This window comes from Aquila chrysaetos, chromosome 4 (assembly GCF_900496995.4).
Source record: "Aquila chrysaetos chrysaetos chromosome 4, bAquChr1.4, whole genome shotgun sequence".
In the NCBI taxonomy this organism is placed as follows: domain Eukaryota; kingdom Metazoa; phylum Chordata; class Aves; order Accipitriformes; family Accipitridae; genus Aquila; species Aquila chrysaetos.
Window position 1 is genome coordinate 47,501,914 of NC_044007.1, and position 19,883 is coordinate 47,521,796.

Below are 19,883 nucleotides of genomic sequence, written 5' to 3' on the forward strand. Positions count from 1 at the left end.
CTGAGGAAGGATCCTCTGGAGAGCAATTCAGAAGAGCAAATTTACATCTCTCACATTGAATGCATTTCAGAAGATGTGTCTTTCTTCTATATAGACTAGAGGTTCCCTATATTGTCTAAGTTTAGGTTATAAATAGGTGAGTAAAGTTTATTTTACCTAGGTTTAGGTGAGTAACTTCCTTCCTCTAAAATTCCTTGTGTAAACAAGCAAAAGTTATCTCAGTGTGGAGGGCAAAGAAATCCACTGCATTACTGAAAACTGAATCAGTGGTCTATTTTCTCTAGCTGGCTTACATCACAAAAAGATATTGCCTGATATTTATCTTTATGGAATGAAAATCAGCAAAGGAATGAAGGACAGGATAAAGGTGAATGCAACTGTCACATGGACACTACACAAATTCACACATTCTAGCAACATATTGAAGAGGAAAAAGTGTAAGAAAAATAAGATAATGCAGGATTAAGGACAGCAGAACACGTACTGAATCTTAATCATTTTTTTTGCGGTATTGGAAATACTACTGTCTTGAAGAAGATACTGCAGTGAAGAAAAAGGCTTTCAAAAGGAGAAGGCTCAAGATCAGCATGTTTAAGGCAATCTCAGATTGCAAGATAAAAAGCTGATCTGTCTTCTTCCTTAGAGAAAAAGACACCCAAAGTTTGCAAAACAGCACAAAAAATATGAGGACACCAGTGAAAAGCAATCAATGAAAGTGCTAAGGACAGGATTCAGCTGATAAAGTACAGGGCACTCAATCATCAAATAAAAAAAACCCAAACAGCTACTCAAGGATATATGGATGCTAATATTCTAGTGCTGTGATAAGTAGTACCGGGGAAAATAAAAAAATAAAAAAATGAAAAAAATTTTAAAAAGAACAATTAAATCAGCAATAAAATTGAGAGGAGACCTACCCAAAATTAAAGTTTTGATTTAGTGAGCTGGCAGCACTATCCTGACACATAACTCTCTCAAGACTGGGAAAAGAAATAATAAATTGAGACAAGAGAATACAACCCTTGCAATCCTGGGGCAACAAGCCAGAAGAATGTGGATTTCTGGCAACGTGCATCAGCTGATCCTAGACAAATGACTGCAGAATGAAGTTTTTGGTTTTTAGAAAGTCAGAGAGAGGAAAAATGAACAACCATGAGGAAGTGGAAAGAGAACATAAATGGATGGAAGTAAACTACAACTGACAGTCCCATGATAAACAGCCTGGGTACAAGTAAGAGGAAACACAAGAAACATAATGTGTAGAGCCAACATGGAAGAAGCACTCTAAAGCCTTTGAATGCCATGAACTGGGGAGTGTGTAAAAATGTTTACAAAGATTCTGCATCTATTAGTAGTCCTTCTCTAAGTATAAGGTGAAACTTGAATTTACTATTAAAAGATCAAATTAGCGGAAGTCAGAGCAAAAATACCACATTGACTGTAAAGTGAGCAAGTTAGACTGCAAGAAACATCCATTTTGCAGACAGTGCATGTGAGAAATAACTCAGGAAGCTTTCAAAATCTGTTACTTCAGTCGAATCAACATAGCTGAAAAGAGACAAAGTGCAATCATACTCAAAGCAAGTTTAAAAACCAAACTGAAGAAAGGTGAGAGAACTTACACAAGGTGGAAGCTATAGCAAAAGCTACCATTCAGTCAGTAAATAATGAGAAAAAGTACTTAAATCTGGCCAAACAGTAAAGTAGACTCTGCCTACATAACAGCCAGCAAGAAGAATCCAAGTGAAACAACGCAAGCTGGGGAAAGGGCAGGGGGGACCAGATTCAGTACTGTAGTCAAAATGGAAATTGTGCGTAATATGACATTTTGCATAACAATGTTGATGTCAGGAACCTATCAACCCAAATGACATGTATCACTGCAGACTGAGTAATTATCTGCCAACCATTATAGTGTCCAGCATTCAGCTAGCACGGCAGGACTGCTGGCTCTGTAAAAGTATGAGTATCATTCTCTGTGCATGTGACAGTCATATGTGACTGAGGAATAGGCTTCAGCTAGAGTGAGGTCCTCAGGCTTTGCTGGTACTAATCTTCTACTTCTTGTGGAAGGCCCTATGCCAATACCTTACACAGCCCTTTCCTTCATGAAAAGTTGGTAACTGAGTCTTCTCTTGACATGCATAATGAAAAGCTACTACATTCCTTATCTAAAAACCTAATTAATATTTTTCGATACTAAAGGGATCAACACCTGCACTACATTGAGGTCTCAAAGCTGTTAAGTAAGAAATTAAGCACTTGACAATAAGAAAGTCTGCCATATTAAGACCATAGAATTTCCATTATATGTAAAGATAAGGTGTGTAGAAATAGTATTCACCCTGGGAGAAGGCACCTAGCAAGGATGTGCAAAATAAAATATTAAAATGCATCTGTCCATTTGTTGCCTTGTTTCCACTACATTTCCCAGTGGTCCAAGGCAGTGGATTGTGAGAAGTAGCATTGTTATCGCAGAAACACTTTAGTTAATGCCTTAATCTTTAAGTTAGTCACTTATATGAAGGGTTCCCTGTGCCCTGGATTTCCTAAGTAAAAAACATCTAATAACAAAAAGTAAGACATCCCATGTGATAATGGTTCCCATGGCACATTTTTGTCTGCTAAGTATTATGCAAATATTCCATTAAAACATACCTGAAAATAAAATTAAAAAAAAAATCAGTAACTCTTAAAGAATTAGTTTGTAGTTATAATAATTAATACTTTTATTATTTAGTATTTTTAAAAACAGGGAGGTAATTAAGTATTGATAGATTAACTTTTTAAAGCAATTTTTAAAAGGAAGATTCTTGAATTTTAAAAAGATGTGAATCTCCTTAAATTTGATTTAAAAAAATAATAATATAAGAACTGAATCTTCAGCTGCTGCAGAATGCTGTCTCTGTGGCATCATCAATGAAATTGTGCTGACTCGCCCCAGTTGTGCACCTGGATTGGTACTATCTAATTCATTTTAGTCAGTTAAGGGTATTTATTTATTCTTTGCATCTCACTTCTAAAATTAGACTAGTCATTGTCACCTTCATTTGTCTCTAGCCAATATTTCTTCTATATTGCACATTCTATTCCAGCAAGGGCCATCTGAGTCAAACAATAAAAAACACTATTTGATTTTAGAAACATTGCAACTAGCTTAGAAAAAATAAAATTAACAAAAACATACTACGGAAATATCTCTACTTGTCTTCTAGTCTGTAGAAGCTGTATTTATATTTTGCAGGAGGGAAGAATTGCCCTAATGCTATCTTTTAAAAGATAATTAGAAAATACTCACATGCTTTGCCCTGTGTCTTAAGCTCTCCTTGGAATGAATTTTTATGGATGAGTTATGAACCTTTAAAAATGCAATTGTAATGCAAGTGCAGACACACCACTATAATTCTACCCACAACTTCTTATATTGGGGAATGACTGCCTTTGATAACTGCTTTATTAAGTTTTACAGCATATGACCATGCTATGTGAAGCAAAGAATTATATTTTCATTTTCTCCTAAAAGAAAATAAAAAATGCTTTTATTTGCTTCAGTACTTACTTTTCACCATAAAACCTTTCAAAGAATTTTTCCTTCCAAGGTTCTGTTTTCTTTTCTTTTTCAATCTCTTGTCTGATGCGCAACTGCATTTCTGGTGTAAATTCTCCTAAAAAACAAATACTAACACATTGAATAAAAGTTGTCAAGGATTAGCTTAATATGGGTAATTATAAATTACAGATACAAAGATGACATACAGTGATTTCTGTTACAGTCATCCAACAATTCCAAATGAAAATAATTAAAAACAAAAGGGAGTGTGACATAGAAAGATTTAATTTACCATATGACATCAGTATTTCAAAAGTATATTGGTGGGATGTAGTTGCATGCATTTATGTTTCCAAGGCTGGCAGTGATGAAGATGCTGGGTTTTTTTTTTAAACTGTCAAAATAAGCTGCCACAGCAAGCTGTAAAAATGTACAGTAAATTCAAAATGGAATCAGCAATTCTTCTTTGGTTGAATTACTGGTGTATTACACTTTCTATTCTAAAAGTATTTCTCAAATGTAGAAACAGAGACATTCTTCATAAAAACAATTAACCTTTGGTAAATCTGAGAACAAGTAGAGAGTTACCTTCTGCCAATCGCTGTTTCCACCCTTGTGCTGCATATGCGAAGAATTCATTATTTAGAGCGGAACTACTGAGGCGCAAAACTCCATCACTTCCCATCTAGAAAATAAGCCGATGGTAGCAGAAGATAGTGTCAGAAATAGCGTCAGCTAAGATTACATAAAAACAGAGTTCCAATTAAGGGAAATGGGGAGGGATAGGGAGTGGGAATAACAAAGAAAATTACCTACTACTATTAAAACAGCATTTTCATTATAGTTGTTACTGTAAATGCAAGTGGGCTAATCCAGCATCAGTGTGCTCTCTTCAGTCATCAGTATTACTGATGATAACTCAGTTTACAACTGATTGATGTGTTTTAATCATAGCCCTCTATCTTAGGCCTATGTCTAGAGCTATTGTACACAATCAAAAATCAATATCATTTTTGTACTTGTGCATATGCCTGGAATACGGTACAAAACAAATTAATTAAATGTAATGAAGACAGTAACGTTGCTGTTTCTAAATAAACCTAACACTCATGTTAGCTAATATGCTGTACTGGCAGAAGAGTGGGTGACAGGTAACCTTAACAAAATAACTGGTGTAAACTCAGCACTAAAACTAAAAACAGCTATACACATAATTTTATAGGCATCAACAGCGGAAACGGAGGAAGAACATTATAATTATTTTTATTTTCTACATCCGTCACACATTCCATGATAAACCACTATTAAAAATCACAATATTTTCTACAATAACTTTTAAAAGCAATCCACTATTGAGCTTTTACCATAAAACTTAATGCTTATTTTCAGGTTGTAAGGATATGTCTGACTATTGAAGGAATTCTAATAACTGAAAAAAGTAATTATATAAAACAAAATAGCGGTGGGTATCACCTCAAGCGTAATAAACAAACAGACAATAAAATCAAACTAGCAAATAAAGAAAGAAAGACAGGAAGCAGCAGAAGAGGTAATGTTGCTAGAACAAACACTGTCACTGTTTTACATCCTTTAAGGTAACTAAGAGACAAATGTTTGCCAACACCATTTGTGACCTAGCAGTAAAAACCAGCACATTTTCCAGCATATTAACACATTTCAGCTACGTACTATCCCCTAATTCTCAGTGCTTGTTTCAAACTGGAGCCAGAAAGAAGGAGACATGTCAGAAACATTAAACGATATTTAGCTGTATCTCCCTCACTGAGCTCTATATTTCACTGATAATACTGGCCCTACTTTCAGAACAGTCTTTGCTAATTTACTCATTGCCTAGCTGACATCCTGTCCCACAATAATCTCATAGGAGTAAACCAGAAAGATGTGAAGTAAAAAGAGAAACAGAATGATAAGCATGGACTCTGAAAAACAGGCAATGCTAAAGGCATTTGATTACAGCAAGAAAACAGTATGTGCATGGTACCAGGGTCCCTCAGCAGGACGAACCTACAGTTGTGCTGCCTGTGATTTCCTGCTATATGACATTGTTTTGCCAACAAGTCATAGGATTTGCATTCAAGTAGGGTGGATATATAATGCTTCTACGCTTCTCATGATGTGGGCTGTGGAACACATGCATATTAATTACAGATAGGCTATGACTAATGCTGAAACTGGAGAAAAAATGGGAAGAATTCTAGAAGTAATATATTAAAGTGAGATTTTTAGATACCAGTGCCTCTTGCACCTGAACAAACAAACCAATATATGGTCGAAAACAGCACTTACACAATTTCCTAAAAAGGTAAGATGAGAAGTTACAAAGAAAAGAATCACAAGTCACTAAATAAACAATTCTTTGTTCCTCAAAGAAAGGCGCTGAAGCTACCTTGAATTTCAACATAAAAGGAGATGAAATAGTAACACCCACTCGTGTCATTGTAGGTTCTACTCCAAACTTCAGTAAGTTTAAGATTTTATCCTTAAGCCTGACAGTGTTTTGCAGGAAAGAGTAATACAGACATGAAATTGTTATTATCATATTTAACCTCATTTAACTACAGGCTGTCTCTGAAAGGCATGGTCCTCCTGAAACTCTATTGCTCAGCTGATGGCAAATAGTGTAGCCATATGACTAGCCAGATCAACAAATCTCATAGGAAAGTAATAATTTGCGGACAATAATTTTCTGTTAAATCAGCAAGATGATCCAACTTATTCTAACGTCATATGATCACTAGATCTCATGCAAAGTTGGAATGTACCACAAAAGGCGGAAGAGAATGCCACTTTTCAGCACCAATCCACTTTCAGATTGCATTAAACATAATACGAAACTGTAGCCAACTGTGATTGAGCTATTTCACCTGGCTGCATAAATCAAGAGCATTATGAAGACCGCCAAGTAGTATTACCATGTGAATACAAGAAGAACAGTATTAGCTTCATTGTAACCCTGTTGTTGTAAGAACATGAGAAAAGCAAGCTTTGCAGGAAGAGTTACTGCATCTTTTGTTTTATTGGCTAATATACTTGGAAAAAAGTGCCAAGTTTTTGGGTGCACAATTTCTTATAAGGTGTGAAAAAGAAACCGCAAACCTCAAGCTAAACGCTAGAAAGAGGTTCAACCAAATTAAAATGTTAACTAGTCCACCTGAGAGAAAAGCACAGGCTGGAACTTCAGAACAGAAAGCAGATGGTAGCAAGGTCATAGGTTAAGTTCATTAGCTCTTGTGGACCAGTAAACATGCCAAATAGTAAGTACCCGTGGAAAAAAAAAAGGAGGTGGAAAAAAAACCCAGAAGAAGAATAGCAGAAAAGGGGAATGAGAGGATTGCAGTGGGTTACCTAAGAAGAAAAAATAGTATAGGTCAAATAGCAATGAAACAACAGATCATTTGTGGACTGCATTGGAAAACATGCATGCTGCACTGACCACTTTAGATATTAACTGTAACAGCTTACAAGTATTAGGGAACTAGGTTTACAAGATCGAAAATATGATGTTAAAGAGGCTTAGGTTAAGAAAAGAAAGAAGAACAAACTCAAGAAGAAGTCACTGCTGACTTCATGATAGTCATTGCCTTTGATGAACTGGCAGAGGAGGACCTTTCCTGAGACCTATGTTCACAAGACCACACAACTCATGGAACATTTAAGTAGCTGGAACAGCTGAAATCTAGACAGAAGGGCATATAATGATACAGAAGGTGGAAACACACTAAATAATTACAGGAGGAGCTTCCAGTGATGTATTTTAACATGACGTGAAAGAATCATTTCAGGCTAAAACACTATGGAGGGATGCATGAAAGTAGTCATCATTACCTAGACTTGGTACACACAATGCACAGTGACTTCACCAAACTTGCTCAGAAATCTGAGATCAAAGAAAACCTGTGCTGGGAATTAGAACAGGAAGAATTTATTCAGTCAGTTAAAACCTCAAAGAGAAAAGAATGAGGACAAAAAAGCTAAAGGAACTCATAATGGCCAAAGAGCTGAAGTGAATGAGGCAGAAATGTTCAAGATGTTATAAGAAAAAAGTACTAAGCAGAAAGCAGATCCACTACCAAATGAGGAAAACAACCCAAACTAAACTAACAAGAAGTTCAATTGTTTAGCTATTTTCGATTCATTTAACGATTTCTACACAGGGAAAAATGTTTGAACAAGTTAGAACAGACACAAAATGAGCAATTTTATATCTAGTTGTTAGGAAAGAGTCTATCAGAAACAACAACACTAACAAAGATGTTTTATTCCTTTTCTCAATACCCCAGTCATGTGAAATCAGGCTGACATTTTTTCTGCTCTGTTAAACTTGGAAGGACTAAGAGGTCTTCCTCCTACAATATTAGCTAACAATCTCTACTGAAATCTTCTTTTCTTACCTCACTCAGAGAACGCATTTTCACCTAAGTCAAAAAGTTAAAGTGGAAGTTGAAAATTTTGAATCCAAAGGGTGTATTTACTTCTCTCTGCTCTGATGATAGAGACAGCACAATTAACCACTAGGTCTAAATTAGAATTTGAAGAAACATGCCAATAAAGCAGATCTTAAATACACTATTAATTTTTATGGTATTTAAAAAATGCTGTCTAACAGAGACAGTGTGTTAATGAGCTGGAACAACAAACATTTCTTGGAAAGTTTATGTTTTATTCTGTTGAGCTTTAAATTTCTGTTTTTCTGATTAAGCACAACGGTAGAATTATGTTTTCTAATTAATACTTTTGTGCAGAATTCACAATGGCTTTTAAAAGTTCCTCTTTTTACTGAAAGCAAACAAAAAAACACTCAACCCAAAAACTTATCTGCTAAAACCCAACATCTGTTTGCATTATAAAGCAAATGTCAAACACTCTTATCAAAAGGAACTGAGTAATCTTTCTATGAACAGCTACTTCAATTATTTTCCTCCAAGTTCCACTGAAATTCTCTTCTGACAATAAGGCAGGGACTATTTTTCTATCTCAACCTGAAGATGCACACTGGTGGTTTAGTAGGGATACAGCAAGTACTGCACAGGTGTGTACTGGTAGGTTATCTGATCTTGGCTAGAATGTCTGAAGACAAGGAATTAGCAAATCTATTATTTCTATCTCTCTTTCAAATGATTCAAAATTCTCCTTATGTATTCATAAAACTACTAATGATCCACTATATATAGTTCCTGTGTAGTAGAACATATTTCTTACATAAAAGCTTATGTGTGACCATCACGCCATTTGACCATAATACCTGACAATATAAAACCAAACAAAAAAACAGCAAGAGAAGTGAAGATTCATCCAAATGAATTGTTCAGTACCACTCAAGTAATTATATACTTTCTACAAACTGCTAGTAACCCTCTTTTGTGCTTTTATACTTTATACAGGGGGAAGAACAGTCCTGTAATTCACAGACTTTCCCAAAGTTATGTAAAAGGAATTATGTGCAAAAGATGGCAGGTATGAGAAAATAAATTTTGACGCTTTTGCATTAAAGCCTCCAAAATATTAAAAATGAAAAATTTAGCAGCATTTATATCGCACACAGGAAAAATTACATTTTATTTATGTGTGTGGAGAGAAACCACCGCCGTTTTCTAACATGGAACAAATGTGATTCTCCAGTACTGGGTACCAGCATCAAACTGACCTGTGATGAATGTACAGTGCAAATGATGCAGCAACCTTAGTAACTGACTTTCTGAAGGCAAACACTTTGGAGAGCTGGCGAGACAACATGCCAAGCCTGGCTCATTTTACTCTTGACAATCATAGAGCAGAAGTTCACAGGTGACAGGGAAGACCAGTATCTGTATTGTCCCCTCAAAATCTCCAATACTAAGGGGAACTCTCTCCAAGAAACAGAACTGTCTGAGTCCAAGTACACAGAAATAAAAACTTTATTTAGGTACTCTGCATAATCACTCTGGAAAAGCTCCTCTGTTTCTACTAACAGTAAAGGAAGCAGAAAGATCAGACTCCTAATTCAGGTCTCTACATTTGCTACCTAAGCCAGTCAGCATGAAACACCCCCTTGCAACCTAAATACAAAGAAAACATCAATAGATATGTTTGAAGCATACCGGATTCTCTCTGGCTCCACAAAATCCCCAAAGGATTAAAAATTGCTATCAAATCTAGTAAAAAGGGATAGTAAGCTTTAGAAGAGATTGCAACAACACAATGCATGTCCCAACATGCACAAGCTTCTACCAATTGGACATCCTCTGAATGCAGAATAGTGTAAATTGGGGGAGTACTTTGGAACACACACTTTGGTGACTAATTCTTGGGCTTTCCTTACACATCCATTACACTGGGTAGGCCAACCATGTCCAAATTCATGCTTGTTGATCCTATAAATTTCCACCACTTCCTACTGGGGATCATGAAGTCTGATGCATTAATTGTTCCTTCATGCCATGGTGTCTTTATCAGCAAAAACCAGATCTCTCAGTGCTTAACTGAGGCTTGGTGGTTCATGTTGTAACAGGAGTGAACTGCCTTCTCTTTTAAAGTCCCTCCTTTTTAAAATAGGCTACCTACTCAGTTTACTTTAGTCCCTCCTTTTTATAATAGGCTACCTACTCAGATTATTTTAGCCACCCAAATAGAGATGTAAGCAATAAATATTTATAGCTATCAACTATCTTAATAGAAAACACTGACCTTAGGCCTGAGACCTTTTCAAGGCTTGTGAAGTAGTATGTCGAATGGCAGAAAGAAAGTGCAAAAGTAAGTTTGGCCCAATTGTGCTGGTTTGGGCTGGGATAGAGTTAATCTTCTTCACAGTAGCTAGTATGGGGCTGTTTTGGATTTGTTCTGGAAACAGTGTTGATCACTCAGGGATGTTTTCGTTCCTGCTGAGCAGTGCTGACACAGCGTCAAGGCCTTTTCTGCTTCTCACCCCACCCCACCAGCGAGGAGGCTGGGGGGGCACAAGGGGTTGGGAGGGGACGCAGCTGGGACAGCTGACCCCAACTGGCCAAAAGGGTATTCCAGACCATATGACATCATGCTCAGCATGTAAAGCTGGGGGAAGAAGGAGAAAGGGGGGACGTTCAAAGTGATGGCATTTGTCTTCCCAAGTAACTGTTAGGCATTCCCTAACAGGAATGCTTTCCTGGAGATGGCTGAACACCTGCCTCCTGATGGGAAGTGGTGAACGAATTCCTTGCTTTGCTTTGCTTTGCTTTGCTTGCGTGCGCGGCTTTTACTTTACCTATTAAACTGTCCTTATATCAGCCCAGGAGTTTTCTTACTTTTACCCTTCCAATTCTCTCCCCCATCCCACCAGGGAGGAGTGAGCGAGCGGCTGTGTGGGGCTTAATTGCTGGCTGGGGTTAAACCACGACACCAGTTCACAAGCAAGTCTCCAGGTGATACTATCAAATATCTGTGTACACCACCAAAACTGGATGCTTGCCACCTGTGATCATTGGCTTCAGGCCACTACTTACACTGTTCTTGTGATTCTTTGAGGGGATGAATAGAAGGGGTGACTGCTAGCAATCATAGCGAAAATAATATCCAAACTCATACTTTACAAACTATCATTTGATGACAAAGATTAATATTTGCTATTAATGATTTCTATAGTGTTAGTGCCAAAGGCATACAAGCCTAGACCCTACATCTCCATACAAATGTAACTCAAAAAGTAATACAGGGTGGTGGCATTACTGTCTGGAATTCAGCTTAAGATTAAAACAACTAACGTAAATGTCTAGGCATGGCCTACATTTCCAATCTCCTATTACAGTCAACGGAGGTCTAGCTGATGCAGTCAATGGAGCCTAGAGGACTATTCAGCTGACCAGCAAGTCGGCATCTACTTTACAGTGAGACAAATAGGTCTTCAGGCACTTTGTTCACGTATTGACTCTATCTGCGTTGTCTGTAGTGGGAGTTAGACACTTAGCACACTTGCAGACATACGAATTTAGATGTCTTCATTTGGAGGTGAATCCTATCCTCCTCTGTGTCAAACAGCTCAGAAACTGGACACAGGAAAGCTACAAAGAGGTAACACATTGCAATAACAGGAAAGCGTGACAAGAAAAGCACTGCCCAAATTAATTCCTGTTAATGCTTATAAAGCACAACAAAAAAGATGAGGCAATGCATTTCTAAAGGCTATCTACCTTGTCATTAACTACTGAAAATTTAAAAAAGACACCCTTTTTCACACAGAGCAGAACTAGATACAAGCTCTGTGGATATATTTGGACAAAATGTTCCAGGTATGAGCAGTCACAAACATGACTCACAACAGACTATAAATTCACATCTGCTGCACTGGACACCAAAGACTAAATTCCTGTTCCTTTTGAAACAGCATGTTTAAAATGGGCACATGTAAATTTTAAATGGGCAGTCTCAGGCACCAGTAACTAGTTTACATGGGTGACTGTTTGGCAAGAAATTCAAATATAACAGCATGATGCACCCTTGCACACCATCAGAGAATAAAAAGCTCTCTCCTTGCTAAACCCTCCAGATCTTCATATGATCTTTATATACAAAGAAAGGTAATCCCAAAATCAGAACCTGTTCTGGTAAAAGGGAGGAACCATTCCCAAGAACAGATTAAGAAAACCCAGTGCTCCCAGTGTCCAAGAGATTCACCACCTCCAAAGGGGATTCCAAGGGGGGAATGAAGGGGAATGAGGACAGCAGAGACCATCTGATGAACCTCATTAAGGTCTTTGTAGGTATGAAGCCTGCAAAATCTACCCATTTCACTGGTTATTAAACTTTGATATCCATCTACCTTCATTCTAAGAATAGAGCCAGAAATGAGATTGAGTGGATCAGAAGTGACAAGGAGGCTGTAGGACTCATCATGCAACCCAGGGATCTGATGATGTTTTTTAATCAGCAGTGACAGACATATACTGGTAATGAAGTCGTGGTTTAATATGTGCTGTAGGCAGAATGCCTTTGGCATCTGTCACCCATGGGGTGATGCCCCAAGAAGGTTTAGAGATATGGAAATAGGTAAGCAAAGACAGAAAACAGCTCTCACAGAGGAAAGGAACATGCTGTAAAGACAGACTTGCTAATTTGTCCAAAATTTGAATGCTGTATTTATATATGTGGCCCAATAGTATGGGCAAATAAAATAAAATAAAATAAAATACTGTTCTGTGTACCACTGCCAAAACAAGTTTATTTATAAAAGAAGGTTAAAGAAGGGGCCAATGTGATGACAGTGGTACATTTATCTCAGTCTTTGATGGTTGAACACTAATGCAAGAACTACAAATGGTACGTAGGAGGACTTGGAAGATTTAGTTGACAATCAACATTTTGACTTAATTGGCAAAATGGAGATCTGATAATTCATATGACTGATAGTAATATAAAAGACTAAAATTTGTTGGGGAAAAAAGAAATAAGAAATGACAACAGAATAAAAAAAAATGTGTTTCAAGTAGGCATACTTTCATAAATGCAGAATTAGTTGGGAGAATCCCCAAGAACATGGTGCTAGTGAAAAAGGAGTTAAAGAAACCTCACAGTTCTTTAAATAAACAATACTGACCACACGGAGTGCAAAGCCTCCTGCAAAGGAATAATGGGGACTGTACCATGAGACCGCATTGTCTTATTTAGGACCTCACTGTTGATCTCACAGCATGCAGGGAATGGAAATGAGGTCAACTTACTAAGCAAGAATACCACAGCAGAACATGGTATAATGGGCCAAAATTAGACACAGCTGGCAAGGGACATGTCAAACTCTGGAAGAAATAATTATGTAAGTACATTAGGAGCAAGAAGATGATGAAAGAAAAAGTTAGTCCACTGTGCAACACAGGGGAAAAACTAGAGGGATATGGAGACAAAGCTAATGTTCATACTGCCTTTTTTGCATCCATCTTCACCACAAATCTGCTGCATTGAGGTGCTTGATACAATTAATACCAGCATCAAAAGGCAAAAGGGTAAGATCTCACCCTTGAACAAGCAAGGAGCTGAATAAATATTACTTAAATGCATTCAAATCATTTGGGCTTGATAGACTAGCCTGTTAAATGCCGAGATATGACTCTATTTTAGAATTGTTAAAAGATGGATTTCAGAGCAGTGAAAAGGATAACTGCAAAATTATACGTGCTAGCTGTATGTATACAGCACATATGTATCACCTGTGTCTAAAGAAGGGGATAAGCACAGCTAAGGACTTACAGACTAAGCCAGCTTCAGAAGAACTCTATGGCCCCCACACAGATAACCGATTCTTTTTTGAGATGCCCTAGGGTGTCCTAAGATATTCATATGGACACATTCTGGGCAGACACAACCCAGAACCTACAGGGGACCTATAACCTTTCAAAGAAGAAGTTGGATACTAGACTACATACCGCAGCGCATCTCAATTGACACAAGAAGTCTATGTTTAAATATCTTGCTTGCTCCCCCTGTCTTCAAGCTCTGGAGAATATGTGCAATGATTAAAGCACAAGATATCACACTATACACAACTGCCTGGAAGTTAACAAGGAGTTGAGCAACAGCCAACACGGGTTTGTCAAGAATAGGTCACGTCAAGTCAGTCTGTTTTCTTTCTGACAGCATAAAAGGCCTTGTCATAAAAGAAAAACAGCACAAGTTTTATAGCTTAACAATGCTGTGTCACATGACATTTTCTTAAGCAAAGCTAGGATATATAAATTGTAATTAGGTGGCTACAGAACTACTCAGAACTCTTTACTTAGGGAACTATTGTTTATTTATTACCAACTGGGAGGCTGTATTTCAGGGGCATGATAAAAAAAATGGAAGGAATTTGCAAATAACATCAGTCAGAGAGGGACTGAGTATACTGAAATCTACAACTGAAATTCAGAATTCTGTTGATGCATTTGAGAATTACTTAGGAAACAATAGAGATAAGCAGGGCATTGCAATAGTGGCAAATGCAAAGTTGCAGACTGATGTAGTAATACATAACTAGAGAAATACAAAATGAAGAAACTAAGTGGCTATGCAATGCTTCTGTAGAAAAGTATTTGTGGCTTATGAGCACATGGGCTGATCACAAACTGAATATAAGCCAACCTTGCTATAAAATTGCAAAGCAGATGAGCACAACACTGGAAGTTATAAATGGGACTACTGTGTAAAAACACAGCAATCAGTTCTGCTCTTCTTGGTGTTACTTATCACTTGAGCTGGAGTAGTACGTTCAATTTTCATTGTTGCAACTCAAAACTGGTACAAAGTCCAAAGGAGAGAAATGAGGCTGAGCACAGATTTAAGGTCCTAGATCTACAAAGACTGCATTAATAAGGGCTGCTTCTCAGGAAAAAGAAACAGAGAGGGGGAATGGGTTACCGCCTTCATGTCTGAAGGCTATTTCAAAATGAACACAGTAATCTCCATGCTTTCCACATAGATGCTGAACTGAACAAAGAATAACAGTCAGAATTGCAGCAAAAGAGATTCAGATTAGACACTGAGGAGAAAACTTTCTAACAGTGAAAACAACGAAGCACTAGACTTACTTGGAGAGGCTGTGAATTCTCCATCACTGAACAGCCAAAAAACCTTTCAGACAATATCTATTAAGAAAAACAGACATTGTTGATTCTGCCTTAGTATAGAGAAGACTAGATAAATTGTCCTTTCTTTGCATATTTTCTATGTCAAGATATAAAAGATGCTAAAGAAGTTTAAAAATAAATTAGTAACAGAGTGTTTCACAGTTTACAAAGCTAAAGGATGGTATATCAAATTGCCATTATTACATCATCATTAAAAAGAAAACTAAAAGTGCTCTTGCATGCATTTCTCTTCTGACCAACTGCCAACCTCCTTTTCTGAAAGAAAGGTGCTTAAGTCAGTCCTTGCATTCTGTCTTCAAGGCCTCTAGCCTCTTAATGCGCTTCCAATGGAGTGACTCTATGCAAGGTAGCGTAACTGACCACAGCTCATGATTCAATCTGAAAAACCCACTCATTTAGACAGAATGACCTTCAAAACCACTGCAATTTTATAAGATAATGGCTTAGCTTTGCCTGCATGCAATTTAAACCATAGATTGCAATTAGTTCCAAAGTATCTTAAATGGATGTCATGGCATAGAGCATTGCACTGTTTTCTGGCTCTGCTTGTATTGTGGACACACTCTCAGTTTCTGGAATCATCTTTCTCAAACACAAACCTGTCGTATCAGCCACCACAATTATGCTTCATGATGGCTGGAAGGAGCCTTACTCACTCATCAACAACTCCTGCTAGCAATTGATAGCTTGAGTCATACTAAAAGCCAAGGTAGATACTCTCTGTTCTTGAGGCTGTGTGTGGCATCCCTGTAGAACAGACTTCTCATTAAGCCCAAGAGCCAGAAATTATCACTGGGAAATACAGAATGGCTGCAGAGGGTAGTATTATAAGGCCATATGCTTTGTCCATACCAATGTTTTCTAGAAAAAATTGTTACCATTGCAAAATGGACAAGGCATTAAAAAGGGGAACAGAACTTATTACTATATGTGCTCTTGTCAATCTCTGGACTGTTTAATTTCTGACTGACACATTCTTCAGAAACTCTTAACATCTGCTTGCACTTATATAAGCCTAAATTCTATATCATAATGCTAAACAATGATTCTCCTGTTCATTACTTTGGCTAATGATCTGGGAACCAATTATGGCATGGAGTTCTCCACAGCTAGAGCTCTCCCTGTCAAGTAATAGTTGGCAATTACAAAACTTAACTTTTACCCATCTGAAAAAAACTTTTAAGTGAACTTGCATGTATTTCTAGTATGAAAATCATTGAGGAAGTTTCTCCATTTCCTACAGAATACCGCTGACTGTTCAAGTATTACTTATCTAAAAGTCATTTTTCCACTTCTACAACTACCATTCAAAGAGATTGTGATAAATGGGACCAAACTGAAAGGATGTTCTAACAGTTGGCAAGTCTATAATAGAGAAGGAGTGTGAACGCGCTTGGGTAAGAAAAGGAAAAGCAGCTGTAGTTGTCACAAAAAAATCTGTAAGTTCTGTTAAACAATAGCTGCATTTCTGATTATAGGGTTTCTGCTACACAACTCAATGTTAAGCAAAGATACTATATTTTTCAGCAGTCAGTAATATGTGAGTGGTACCATATGGTAGCAATATCAGATAAAATCAGAGGTTGAACTAACCCTTGATAACTGCAAGGAACAGATCATGTAGATAAAGCTTGTGAAAGATCACATAATAGCCAATTACTAAGAAAGCTGTGAAATAGAAGATTTCTATTTCTATTTAGCTTAGTTGGCATAAGACTGAAAAAGGGGATTTTTATTTTCCATAAATAGTTCAGTCCATTTGATGTAACTGTGGCTACTACGCATATATATGCATCCACCATCCTCTATTTATATCAGTTAAACTCTGCCAGCAATCAATGCTAACTTTTAGTATGCAAAAGACTTCCATGGGTTACTTGCCTATTGTATGAAATACAGCACTTGATTGTTATTAAAGTTGCCACTCTTCATATTTCATTTGGTTCTGGTAGATTAAAAAGCCCAAATCCAGTAATTTTTCTTCAGAATTTTTTTTATGGCTCATGTAAATTTTGGTGCCCTTCTCCGGATTCTTTCCACAGCTTCTGAAGTGAACTGGCCGTGCTTAATATTCAAGATGATGACCTAATACTATTTATTTAATGAAAGGGTATTTTCTTTAGTGCAGCCTCCCTGCTGTTGTTGCTTTAAGGTTGACTGAACAGATGTTTCTGCTGAGCTGTCCATAATCATGACCACATCTTCTTTTCAAATCTGATTTAGAAACTAGCAATGGAATAATCCACATCATTACTTCTAGTGCAGAATAGTGTATGCTCTCCTACACTAAATCATAGAATCATAGAATGGTTTGGGTTGGAAGGGACCTTCAAAGGTCATCTAGTTCCAACTCCCCAGCCATAGGCAGGGACATCTTTCACTAGATCAGGTTGCTCAAAGCCCCATCCAACCTGGCCTTGAACACTTCCAGGGATGGGGCATCCACAACTTCTCTGGGCAACCTGTTCCAGTGCCTCACCACCCTCACAGTAAAGAACTTCTACCTTACATCTAATCTAAATCTACCCTCTTTCAGTTTAAAGCCATTACTGCTTGTCGTATCACTACCTGCCATTGTAAAAAGTCCCTCTCCAGCTTTCTTGTAGGCCCCCTTTAGGTACTGGAAGGCTGCTATAAGGTCTCCCTGGAGCCCTCTCTTCTCCAGGCTGAACAACCCCAACTCTCTCAGCCTGTCTTCATAGGAGAGGTGCTCCAGCCCTCTGATTATCTTTGTGGCCCTCCTCTGGACCTGCTCCAGCAGGTCCATGTCCTTCTTATGTTGGGGGCCCTGAGCTGAACACAGTACTCCAGGTGGGGTCTCATGAGAGCGGCCCCACTGCCATCATTAAACGTCAATGTCTAGCTTAGACTTCCTTACTATAGAACTCTTCAGTATTGGATTACCTCTGAACTTTTGGGCAAACCTCACATGCTAAGGGAAACGGCCACAAAAAGACAGAGCTCAAGAGTCCACAGGAAGTACCTGTAGGTGTGATAGATAATTTTTATTTCCCTCAGAACTGGCAGGGAAGCAGAGTTTGGGGATCCAGAAGAAGGAACTATATGGGGATAAACCAGTGGGACTATCAGGGCCTGGAAGAACAAAACTGTGTGAGGGGCCCCAATAGCAAAGTTGAGAACAGCAAAACAAAAACATCTTGAATGCAAGTTGCCACACAGTGAAAAGCAAACTAAAGCCACTGTACTTCAGTAAATTATTGGATTAGTAGCTGCACAAGCTTGATTCAAGAGATTAAGAATTCTGTAAATTCTTTACAGAAATGATGCTAGGGCAAAATACACCCTTGCAAATGATGGTAGTGTAGGGAAAAAAAAAAAAAAAAAAAGGGACAGGAACCTATCAGCTTAAAGCACAAGCTTTTCATTAATCTCCAAGACCAGAAAGAACCATATTGAAAGTACTAACCTGGCTGTGTTATTAAACTGTAATAATACACTTCAGATGGGGATAAAAATCAGAGGCCAGGCAAAAAATGAGATATTCTAACAAAGAAAAACAAGAACACTAACAAATCATCTTAAATCACATTAAAGAGCTAGCCTGTTACTGAACAGCTAACATGCTATGTTTGCACTTCTCCAGGTCTTCACACATACAGAATGTAGATTTCAAATCCTGGAGAAAAAAAAAAGGGGGAAATAATGCAACAAAGAACCCAGAAGATTACAAAGAAACGAGCATCAACCAGGATGGAGCTTTCAAGAAGAAATCATGACATCAGTCTAAATGCTTTCTCTGATAGGTCTGAGGAAAAAGCAGTAAATATCACCTACAGAATCACACATAGAATCATGGGGTTTGGCATGACCTCCAGAGGTCATGAAGTTTTCAAAGCCATTCCACTTAGAGCGGCTTGTTTAGGGCCTTGCCCACTTGAATTCAGAGTATCTTCAAGAAGAGAGCTTCCACAGCCTCTGTTGAAAACCTCTTCCAGTTTGCTGTAAAAATATTTTTCCTGATAATCAGACCAGAATTTCCCATGTTTCAGCTTGTTTCCATCACCTCTAATGCTATTACTGTGTGCTTCCAAGAAGAGCTCCATCTTCTCTACAACCTCCCATTAGCTAGCTGTGAACTGACATGAGATCCCCTTGCAGTCTCCTCTTCTCCTGTTTGAACAAATCCAGCTCTCCTGTGCCACAGCCCCTTAACTGTCTAGGTAGCCCTCCACTGGACTTGCTCCAATATGTCAATGACTTTCTTGAAAGAAAGGGTATCAAAACGATCACTTCTGACCTGCTGGCTATGGTCCTGCTCATTCAGCCCAGGACACTGCCAGCCTTCTTTACTGCCAGGGTGCAATGCTGGCTCTTATTTAAATTGCTGCCTACCAAGACCCAAGGGTTCTTTTGTCCTTTTTTGAAGATGGGTGCAACATTTCCTTTCTCCAGTCATCGGGCACCTTTCCTGACCTCCAGGACCTTTCAAAGATGGTAGACTGTGGCCTTGCAAAGACATTACCCAGCTCTCAGCACCCTTGGATGCAGTCCGTTGTGTCCCATGGATTTCTATGAGTCAAGTTCTTGCAAGTAATCTTGACTTGGTCCTTATCTACTGCTGGCAGTTATCTTCTTTGAATGCTTTTACAAAGCTCAGAGGCGTGGGAGAACTTGTTGGTGAATATGGAGGCAAAGAAGGCATTATGTCAGCTGTGTATGTGTTCATAGTCATTAAATCAAACACCCCATTCAGCAACGGTCCCAAATTTTCTTTGTTCTGTCTA

General features: G+C 38.0%; 1 protein-coding gene across 6 annotated transcripts in view; it reads right to left on the reverse strand.

Annotated features, from left to right (window-relative positions):
* ASXL3 (ASXL transcriptional regulator 3) overlaps window positions 1-19,883 on the reverse strand; it is a 136,287-nt gene that overhangs the window by 15,144 nt on the left and 101,260 nt on the right. For all 6 annotated transcript variants that reach the window (XM_030011819.2, XM_030011817.1, XM_030011818.1 and 3 more), the window contains 2 exons: window positions 4,139-4,235; window positions 3,560-3,665 (listed from right to left, as the gene is read on the reverse strand). In XM_030011819.2, the coding sequence (XP_029867679.1) occupies window positions 3,560-3,665; window positions 4,139-4,235 (203 nt within the window). The remainder of the gene's footprint in view (window positions 1-3,559; window positions 3,666-4,138; window positions 4,236-19,883) is intronic.